The 11,527-nt window shown below is 35.2% G+C and overlaps 1 protein-coding gene across 5 annotated transcripts; it reads right to left on the bottom strand.

Annotated features, from left to right (window-relative positions):
* Positions 1-207: 207 nt before the first annotated feature.
* Positions 208-4,423, bottom strand: LOC127879061 (uncharacterized). Of its 5 annotated transcripts, none has more exons than XM_052425652.1 (8): positions 4,333-4,414; positions 3,815-3,859; positions 3,440-3,526; positions 3,030-3,108; positions 2,300-2,426; positions 1,374-1,578; positions 564-644; positions 208-433 (listed from the first exon to the last, which is right to left on the bottom strand). In XM_052425652.1, exons 3-8 carry the CDS (start codon positions 3,515-3,517, stop codon positions 272-274), a joined length of 732 nt encoding a protein of 243 aa, XP_052281612.1. In that variant the 5' UTR covers positions 3,518-3,526; positions 3,815-3,859; positions 4,333-4,414; the 3' UTR covers positions 208-271. The 5 variants fall into 5 exon arrangements, with proteins under 5 accessions (XP_052281612.1, XP_052281613.1, XP_052281614.1 ...); XM_052425653.1 differs by lacking the exon at positions 4,333-4,414 and adding an exon at positions 4,242-4,327; XM_052425654.1 differs by lacking the exon at positions 3,815-3,859 and having other exon boundaries at positions 4,242-4,352.
* Between the last annotated feature and the right edge of the window lie 7,104 nt (positions 4,424-11,527).

Genomic DNA, 11,527 nt, shown 5'->3' with positions numbered 1-11,527 from the left:
GTGCCCGATAATCGACTTTGGGACCCGACAATCGACTAAAGACCCAACAATACGGCCGTAAAATGGACGTTTGACCCACCATTTTACCCAATCTGAAACTATATATATATATATATATATATATATATATATATATATATATATATATACATCTTATTAATAATATAATACATTCAATTATGAAGTTACTTTAAAGTAATAGTTATTTAAGTCAAATGTAAGGTAGTAATAGTGTGTGCTTTAAAAACGACACGCATATAAGACTAACACTTTATAATATATTAAATCGTGCAATTAAACGAAGGACAGTATAATTAAAACGAAATATTTTATTACAAACCAGTACCTCGTAAAGACGCATGCCTGATTCAGGAGCTGTTACTTTCATAACGTCTTTTATTAATTTTGATTGCGTTGATGTCAATTGACATGCCTGCAATCAGTTTGTGCACATTTAGTACAATGTTTATATACATATATGTTTTTGTTATATGCTCATTCTCAAATTTGATTTGATTACAATGTATAACTCTGTCTTTACATTAATTTAATTGAAGTCTTACCTCATCGTCTCGCATTAGAAGCGTATTTGTAATTTTACGTTTGTGAAACTCAGCATTTGTTTTACAAAATTCCATGGCATTCTGAAATAAATACGAAAAAATACTTCATGATGTTTCTTTGAAAGTCAAATTCATGTTTGTGTGTCAAATCACATTTATTTTAATATCATCACACAAAACGGTATGCTTGAAAGATTGCGAACCTTAATATTCCTGAAAACGAATAGGCGAAACGAAACCCCCTTTATACTAGCATACTTATACAAAAACAACACGTCCAGTTTATAAAACATGTATTTGTCTTCCTACACTTACACGTACTTTAAATTACACTGCCAACTGTATTAAATCCGTCAGAAATAATATTAACATTTTTGTAATGTTACTGGATGGAAAAATATATTTTCGTAAATACAAAGTTGATATAAATTTTCAACGCATTTACTGAAGGCTGTAACATTTTTACAATAATTCACGAATTATATTGTTAAGATCTTTCATCATCATTGAACATCCACTTGAGGGATGGTTACTATTGATTTTGAAACTTACTATTGGATCTATGTTGTATTTACATGTATATTGTTTCATGGTATAAGCCAATGTCTTTCCCCTATTTACTTCAAACTCAAGTCTTGTTTTATCTCTAATAACTAGCCAACCAATTTGGATGATGTCATCTCAAAGCGTTTTCAAGTTATAGTGCTCAAACAAAATGACCTATGGACCGACCAGACCATCCGACGGACAGGTGCAAAGCAATATTGTCGAAGGGGATCAATACTAAATTTATTCCTGCAAATTACCAACCACAAGAACGTTTAGAAGAATGTCCAAAATTTGTGTCTCGTCTTCAAAAGAAGGATCCTCCTGTAAAGTACCGAAGGCGTCGGTCCATTGATTGTCGTACAATTCTGAATATCGCTGACCAAGTTTCTCGGGTCTGTTGAAGTCGCTCAGATCGGCGATAGCCGGATTGTTGTCTGCCATCTTTCTCCCCATTAGTTGACTCAGTCTGTAAACAAACAAATTACGTTTAGTTTATGTTGGATGATTTGTTACGTGTTGCTTCATTACTAATATTAATGAATTTGATATACATATTATTCATGTCCCATAAATTTAGATCACATTTATTTATGTTTTATGTTGCCCGTGTAAAACTTTGATTCTTTTCCAAATTCGGTTACATATCTTCAACGATTCTCATCTGGTTTTCATTGAACATGTACGTATAATGGGAGTGATGTCACCAAAAAGATCCTCCCTATAAATGATCAAATGAGTTTTCGGAATCAATCAAACTCACACTGCGGTAAGAAAACAGATGAACATTTCATTGCGTGGCCAGTAGAGACCGACTACGTTTGTCAAGAGCTATCGGGAAGTGTAAGTGCTTTGTAAATATGCTTATATAGTGTCGCAGCTGTGCTTATCTTTTGAAAATATGTATGGAGCTGTCACTGATTTACATGTATGTTCTGTTCTGGTAAAAGACGTTAAGAATGACGTATTAAAACTAAACTTTGAACCTGGTGTGTTTGTTCTATTAAAGAACATGTATGCCCACGAAATAGTGAATCAATGTTTCAAACTTTGTATCTTGAATCATCGGTTAAGTAGAAAGTTAACGGACAAGCCGAGTATTGCATATTCATGTTAAATGCGAGGAAGAAATATGTAACTTATAAAAGCAGAGATGCTTACTATATATCATAATGAGCTCTAAGGCGTACCTATTGTTTGCGTCATCCAATTCTTGTTTCGTATTCGCAAGCTCCTTTTCAATTTCCTTCATTTTTTTCTCGGTAAACGCGTGACTATAATTAACCCGATCAGCACTTTTTCTGTTTTGCTGCAGTTCTAGAATAGGCATAATACTATTGTCCATTAATGGGGTATTTACAATAAAGGGTGAAAATTACTGTATTTGAATTCCTTATACTAAAGACGAAAGTATCAAATTGCGCTGTCAAAAGCTGGTAATCGGGGCACTTTTATGTGTTATGTATATCCTTAAGATGTGTAGCAAAATCTAGAACACTTTCTTTGTTCACTTTACAAACTGCATGAGACACGCAGTGAATTGTGTACGTCATACAAAGTCTTGTTCAAAACACGGGATTCGCTTTCTTGTGTATACATTAAAGATTACATTGTAATAATATATTTTTTTATCCTTATGATGTTGATGATGAAATTACTATGAGAGCACTGTGATGTATAACTCAGTTGTATCGAGTTCGTTTAATGTGTAACATTTTGACAACATCACACAATAACTTTTGCGATACAATTCACCGCCACACAACAGTCCATATTTATTCGATCGCTTAGTTCGATCCCTCTTATAGTATATATAACTGTATTTATAGTAATCTTTTTTCCAGCATTACGATATGAAACGTCGGTTATTAAAGGTTGATGAAAGGATCAGCCTTGCAATTCGTTAACATATAGCTTTACCTTCGTTTTCCTTTTTGAGTCTGTTTATGTCTTTCTGCATTGCCATAAGCTTTTCTGTCAGGTGAGGAGCTTGTTCAATCTTTATAATAAATGTTATAACATTATAACAATACGATTCAGCTTAATTAAGAACGTCACTTTCAATGAATTTAAGGTAAATCAATTTACACTGATGTTGCATATTTGGCTCTAGTTCCTGTATGAATGTAAATAGTTTTGAAATGAATTGGAAGAATAATAGCTACCGGTAGTCAATATATACTTCATTTGAAAGAAATTATAGAAATGGTAAAAACAACTAAACAATATACGCTGTTTTTTTAATTGTACTGACGAATGTGGAGCAAGATTTAATATTATAAAAATTCCGTTTCACTGGAGTACACGTATTTTAAATTGTGTAAAGTCACCTGATCTATTTCTCTCTTCAAATCCTCCCTTTTTATCGAATGTAGCAGCTTCAGGATGCTTATCAACGAATCCGCCATTTTGGATAACTAAACAAATCAATTCAAGTTGGAAAACACATCCATATAAATACAAAGTAACTTAAAACCCCGTTAACTAGCATATAAACACATAGGGGCATATATGTTAACGGTAAATACATTTTATTGCATGCTCTGGTTAAAAACATAGCAATTAAAAAATGTTGCCCTATTCCTTATGCGGCTGAGGTAATGTTTCTTATTGATTTAAAGCATCATTTTAACTTTGCAAACAATGGACTTTAAATATACCAGTATTGCATTGCAATAATCATAATATGTAAATATTGCACTTACTTGAGATATGTATTCACTCTTTTTTCAAATAATACATACTAGTGTCTGCAAATTTAAAATAAAGACAGTAATAACATAATGATACAAACAAAGACACAAAATGACAATAAAAACGTAAACAAATATACAATGTATTTAAAACACTTGTTCGTACATGTCTTATATCGGCGCCAATCAAATAGTAAATCCACATACAGTTTAACATTTATTGTTGATAATCATTTTCAAGCTCTGCGTATTGGATTTAAATCAAAAATGAAAAACTTTAAAATAAAAAATAAATAAAATAAAAAGGATTGATTTTTTCTAAAACGACAAATTAATATATTTCTATTTATCTGCGAGGATGGTGCGAATAAACGTAACCTATTTAATACACTATAAATAGCTAAATACGAAATACGTTCAAACTAACATTACGACATACTTGAGCAATTCTTTAAAGAACCATGTATATCTCAAATAAGTAATACAAACTCCATAACAAAGAAAGTACAACACAGAAACACATAAGTTACATTTCAAATGTCGAATCCTGACATTATTTGCTATGCGACCGTTAAAAACTTCCGCCTTCAAGTTTAAATATTCGCTGGTGTCCGATCGAATTGTAAAGCGGTATTCATATCGGAGCAGGGTACCAGGTAAGGTTTACGAACTTAAACTCCTACGAGCGTGATATGGTTAATGTAAATAAACCGAAGTTATCTGAACAAGCGGAACATTTCAATGCACCAGTAGTTTAATGTTTAAGCTGTGTATCTTATCGGTGTATTTAAATTTAAAGACGATGATACCAAAATGAACATAAATCACCTTGTCAATGACCAATTTATCGCGAGCATAAGGCGCTATGAATTTAACCAGATGAAGGTGTTATAGAAATCTAAAAAAATGGATGCCAAGTTTAAGGAGACCAAATATGGCATAGAAGTTAAACATTATTGATTATCAGATATAAACACATTTACTTTGAGACTAACTGTAGACCAAATATCGACCATCGACAGCTAGCGAGTGCATTACCACGGCCGTTAATCACGCGCGCAACTTATTTTTTGAGATGCATTAAAAATGAGCCGACAAAACTCCCGTTGTGGCGCTCAGGCCCGAATGTTTTGAAATTTCATGTATAATTTTACAGGGAGATTCGATTTTATATGTTTTTCAACATATTTCGCATTATTTTTTAAATTGGGCAATGCAATGCGATTCAGAGAAGATTTAATCATCAAAAAATGTACAGAAACATACATTACATATAAGTTGTGGCATGGTGGAATTTTAAAGCATTTCGATGAAATTTTTTTGTGTGACGAAAACATGCACACCCAATGAAATCGCTAAAGGCATCAAACGATTGCGTACAACATACATTAGATGCTACATGCGCAAACATATTGGCTTCTTGCCGACGTAGTATATAATTTCGCATTTTTCCAAAAGAGATGACGCAATGCAAAGGAGATGGCGGTATTAAAAGGAGGTGGCGCCAATGCAGGATGTATCAATTAACAGTCGTATGACAATTACATTATAACATGACGTACATTTGATAGATAATGTTATTTGCTATAATAAAAAAATAAAAGATAATTTATATACTTTCTTTTTCAACGTATATTCGAAGGCCCAAATCTTTACAGAACATACACACATTATATAATACATTAGATGTAGAAAAAAAAAGTAATAAACTCAATTAAGAAGTCACTAACATAGTGTACGATTTTTACAAATTAATTGTAATACTAAATTACACCAATGTTCAACATTATAAAAATAGTTCATCGACAGACATATTAAGTTTAAACCTATTTATTTTAGATCCATTAAATAGAAAGCCTAAGGCTTATTTGAAACGTTCTCGATTCCGTTTCCTGGGACTAGAACCAGTACTTGGTGTCTTTGTGGGAAATCTAAAGAACGCTTCCACAATGGGGATCGAGCCAACCTACTCACGATCGCTAGGCGGACAACATATCCACATTACCACGGCGACAGCCATATTTGTATATACAGTATGATAATTCACGAACTAAACATAAGATACTTCTTCTTCTTCTTGAAACGATGAGTTGTATTCCTTAATCCAAATGCTTTATTTACTAAAAGGCCTAGGTAAACGAATCTTAATTAGGCTTAAATAAGTTGTTTTTCCCACTATCAATTCCAAAATTTTGAAGAAAGCTCGGTCTTTTTCCGTTTACTTTTTTATATTATACATGTTTAAATGTTTTATCTTACACAGACGCACGTTGAAATCCATATAGACATTATTAGAAAACTACTTTTTCTAATTAAAAACGCACGCGACTAAAATGTGCTGAAGAAGTCTTATACACAAAATAATGTAAGCACTGTAAACATAATAGAAACCATTACATTAAATATATCACTTAAAAATAGCTATAAATGTGCATTTGCGCCACCTCCGATTCTGAGCGCCACCTCATAGGCACTGGCTCCATCTCTTTGTGAATAATGCAAATGTATCTATTAGATCGGCTAGAAGCTGATGTTTTTGTGTACGCATTAACTTGTACAGGCTCAAAGCAAACGTTTTATGTAATGAGCGATTTAATTGGCTGGTAACTTTTGCTCGTCACACAGGCAAAAGACATCGACTTGCTTTGACGAATTCTATCATTCCAAAACTTATAAAGGTCCTCACGTTTTCAAATGGGTTGTGATTGTATGTTTCTGTAGATCTTTGGATTAATTTATAATCGCTGAATCGCACTACATTGGGTGATTTTTTATAAATAATGCGAAATATGTTGAAAACACATATGAAACCTAATCACCCTGTAAAATTTTCGTTAAATGTCAAAACATCCGGGCCTGAGCGCCACCTCGCAAGTGGCATTGGCTCATTTATAAATGCATCTCAAAAAATAAGTGGCGCGCGTGATTAACGGCCGTGATTACGACCGCGGTGTTTCGTTACGGCCACTAATTGTTACGCATTGTCGCTTGAGTGGTCTCAAGAGAATAATATACGAATGCGCGAATTCACAATGCGATATCATACTGCGAAGCATGTAAAGTCAAACGGGCGAAACCACGGTGTGAGTTTTCGAAAATGTCTTATAATGCTCGATTGGTCATTGTCAGCTCGGGTACTACTTAAATGTACCATGGGTACTCTTTAAGTATACTTAAGAATACAACGGGCTAGGAAAATATACCTGAGCGTACTCGTGAATTCTAGCTCTATATTGGTCGTTCTGTGCGATTTTTTTCACATAATTTGTTAATTATAATTAAAATTATATAATCATAATTATGTTAATATTTATGTCAATATTTTATCAAATGGCCTTAATATTAGTGAAATTCATACTTTTTTGATAGATAGACTTTCATTTTTCCTCCATTCACGAAGAGCATAACATATAATACAAGCAAGGAAGTACAATCAAGTATATACACACACATGAGATCATAAATGAAACAAATCAATACATTCAATTAAATTATTTACAAAGATAAGTATAACTAACTATGTAGACGATAAATAATTGTTAATTCCTAATGAAAATAATCACATTGAAATAATAATTAAAACAATATTTTTTTCAGTGTAACTTATTCGCCGAGGATATGTCTTAAAGCGAAAGCGAAAATAAAGACATAATAGACGAATATACTAAACATGTGTCATAGGTTTTGCCTTCCACGGAAGGCTGCTATATAGTGTTAAGATACACTAATATAGACTGTAATACACTAATATAGATAGATGGATAGAAATGTCAACATATGTGTAAAAAAAAACAAAACAAAAAAACACACAAAACCTGGCTCAGAGCGTCTAACACTAGTTCATGATGCTAACAGCAGCCTTGCACAATTTAAAATGCACAAAATATGAGTCAACAGTTTCAGATATCATTTTCAGCAACGATGCACTTTGTTCTAAGCCACTTAAGTGGATGAAGCGCGAGAATTCCGTTATACCGATGCATTCAATTAGAGTTGTCCATAAATGTTTTCGCTTATCCTCTAACAGGCGGCAATAACACAACTTATGAATTACGAGATTAACGGTTTTCAGGCAACAATGTCTGCATTCTCGTACATACTGTCTCGACACAAACATACCAATGCTATTCATTATAGTTTTACACACGTTAATTATTCTTGGGTTGTCTTTTGCTACTCTCCATAGAGGGGAGTAATTATTGGAGTCTATTACATGCACAGTTACTCCCCATTGATCGTTGCCTTTGATGCGACTCTGTATTTCGTTCGTAATGTTCATTACGACTTTTCGCTCAACTATTTTTTTCCATTGTCGCTTTGTGGGGAAATTTCCATCCTGGACGTATGATCGTAAGACGTTTATTAAGTCGTACTTTTGTAGTATCCTGTATGCATCAGGGATATATCCGATGCATTGGCCTTCTAGTTCAATGTGACGTATAAGTCTTTTATTGAAGATATCTTTCGCTAGGTATTTAGGATTCAATCTGCATATTTGGCCGAAAAATGTTAGTTTTCTGATTTCCAGTTCATTCACTATCGGGACGGTATTAAGGGTTGACATACAATAATCGGTTGAGATGCTTCTGTCATACCATTGCATGTGTTTCAGGCAAAAGTTATGTGCAATAGAAAGTTGAACAAGATCACTTTGTGAGTTGTTGTTCCATAGCTCACAGCCATATAGGGCCTTTGGGATAACGGATGAGTTGAATATCGTTAAGAGAGTTGGTGGACTCAGTCTTTCAGGCGCTACCCCTTTTGAGCACAAGCTCATGTATGTTCCTCGCAGTCGCACGCATGCATCATGAATCGCATTATTAGTGGTCAGAAGAGAGTTGCATTCAATACCAAGATGGGTATACTTGTCGCTAGCGGGCAGACGATCATGTCCTAGATAGAAGGTTAAAGTCTCTTCTGTCTTCTTATAATAGACTAGTACTGAGCACTTCGATGCGTTATAAAGAAACCTCCACATGTTTGCATATTCATAGCACATCTTAAGCATCCTCTCCAGTCCATTTTTAGAGTATGATACTATCACCATATCATCGGCCACAGTAGGCGAAGCCATATTTATGTCATAAATGCACAGGCCATCACCACTCTCTTCAAGTTTCTCTATCAGGCCATTTATGTAGCTAATGTACAGCAGCGGCGAACTTTTGCCTCCCTGACGGGTTCCTTGCCCGATCGGTAGTGGTTCCGAGATCAATCCTCGATGGCGAACGCGGCTTGTTGAATTTCGATACATTTCACGAAGTGCGAGAAGGGTGTTAGTATCAATGACTGGATCAGGATCATAAACACCGGAAATTGCTAAGAGTTTATGAAATAGTCCATCGTGCCATACCCTGTCAAAGGCCTGTCGAGCGTCCAGGAAACATAGATATACACTTGATCCAAGCTCTTTTGCATAGTATAGACATTCGCGGAGACTAAAGCTAGTCATTATGCACCCAAGCCCGTCCTGAAATCCACCTTGTAACTTTCTGATAGAAGCGAGTATACCGACCTTGCACCGGCTTAATAAAATCGATTCATAAAGCTTTAGCAGCGTTGACGATAGTGTAATTGCTCGGTAATTATTAGGCTGGTCTCGCCGCTTTCGCCCGCCTTTAAATAGTGTAATAATCTCACCTTCCTTCATTTTGTCAGGTACATTACCGCTGCGCAGCATAACTGTATATAAGCGTGATAGGGGTTCAGCGATAATGTTCTTGCCATACAGCATGTGCTCATGGTAGATTTCATCGGGACCACAGGACTTTCCTTTAGATAGCTGATTTATACTAGACTCAACCATTGCAGGTGAAACAAAAACATCTTGAGACGGTGACAGGTTAGTCAATGCCTGCTCCACTCCCTGTCTAACAACATACTCCCAGTGTGAATCGAAGTCCGGGGAGCTTGAAGGGGTATTCAGGTCTTTAAAGTATTTCGCCCACTGCTCCGTTATTTCCTCCCGGCTTCTATACATCTTCCCATCGAAGTTGATGCCACCTCCTATGTCGGCACCGGATCCCCGTTTTCTTAAGTTTACTGTCCGCCAGAAACTCACACTGTCATGTACAGAGTCATATTCGAGTTTATGGTCAAGTTCTGTCATAAATTGTTCACCGCACCGCCGCATGGCCCTCCGGAAATGTGCTTTAAACGCTTTATAATCACGATATTCCATGTGCTGCGCGCCCCGTGGCCTACCAGCGCTGCACCACGCGGCACGAGACGAGCTCATATGTGCATGTAGTTCCGTGAGCCCATTTGTCCAGAACGGTTTCAAATGACGCCTTTTACGTTTCGTGGGGAAACATGTATTGGCACAATCACGCATACTGCTACACAACACCGAATACAATTCAGTTGCATCTCTAGCACTATTTGTATCAACTTTAGATAATGTTTCACACAGAGTGTCACAATATTGCAAAACATGAGCAGCTTTCCAGTTAATGCATCTTTTTAAATCACTGATATTGTCATCAACATGAATCTCAAAATTAAAGCAACATAAAATTGGTCTATGTCTAGAAACATTTAGACAAACATTATCAGCAATTTCACAATGTGTCACAAAATACAATAATTCAGTTGGTACAAAAACAAAGTCAATCAATGAGGAATATCTATCATCATAGAAAACATATGAATTAGATGGACCAATACATGATTCATGAGTATTAACGGCATACAAATTACAGTCGTAAGCAAATCGACTTAATAACCTGTTTCTAAAGCTATGTTTAGGAGATATAATGTCTGCATTGAAATCTCCTAGAAATATTGCTTCACCTTGCTCACAATAGGTATTATAAAGGTCATAAAGGTTGTTTAAACATTCACAATATATCTGATTAGAATGATTAACACATGGTAAATAAACTTGAAATATGTAAATGTATTTCCTCGGAGCAATTTGCATTTGTATTCCTGCAAAACACAAATGCTTCGGCAGGTTTTATTAAAAAAGAATCGTGTTTCGTTGTCCTCAGCGCGTTTTACAACAACGGACTTTTGCGGGAATAAAACTAAGATACAGTCTTAATTGGTCGGATACGTTTTTGTACATGTACATTTACCGTATCCGGGGTACATTTCAGTAGTACCCGAGCCGACAATGACCACTCGAGCACTAGTAATGTCTCGTCTTATTGCTGCAACGTTGATTAGCGTAATTTTAATATAGCATATTTACTTTTTTTACAAGGATTTCGTTTCATAACAAAATCTTAATAAAGCACACAATGTAAAACGTAACAAGAGAACGTTAAATTACGATGCCATGTCGCACGAGAAAGCGAGAGAAAGAAAGAGAGAGTTACCGCGTTCACGCATCGTGATCTCGTTTTCTCGCATATTGAATTCGCCCCATTTATCGTGTTCTTGCTTTCTCCCCCATTTAATTGAGAGGTCGACCATGAAAAAAACAAGTGACCATAACAGAACACCGTAGAGAAAAAATCTCAATGTATTGAGTCACCTTTTGTCATCTGATATGGTCTCCACTGTTTCCACCAATTTATCTTCCCGATTAATCCGCATAGTAAATATGCAGTACATGAGTTTAATGTTGGCCCATCGGGAGTCTAATAAACTTATCTCTGAACATCGATTTGTTAAATTTTAAATACGTTTTATGTTTAGTCCTTATATGTTATCAGTAATAAACCTGCTCATTATATTCAGTATACTCAACTATGAATCTGACATCAATACGCAATTAAG

Source organism: Dreissena polymorpha, chromosome 4 (assembly GCF_020536995.1).
Source record: "Dreissena polymorpha isolate Duluth1 chromosome 4, UMN_Dpol_1.0, whole genome shotgun sequence".
Lineage (NCBI taxonomy): Eukaryota > Metazoa > Mollusca > Bivalvia > Myida > Dreissenidae > Dreissena > Dreissena polymorpha.
The sequence above is the reverse complement of the archived record's forward strand: the minus strand, read 5'-3'. Positions and strand labels throughout refer to the sequence as shown.

Excerpts from the sequence above, each read along its gene's own strand:
- LOC127879061 (XM_052425650.1), bottom strand. The coding sequence starts at position 4,019 with ATGTTAAACTGTATGTGGATTTACTATTTGATTGGCGCCGATATAAGA. Across the intron at positions 3,527-3,968 it reads TTGGCGCCGATATAAGACAT|TTATCCAAAATGGCGGATTC; the intron begins GTACGAACAAGT and ends TGATTTGTTTAG. Across the intron at positions 3,109-3,439 it reads TGAAGAGAGAAATAGATCAG|ATTGAACAAGCTCCTCACCT; the intron begins GTGACTTTACAC and ends TTTATTATAAAG.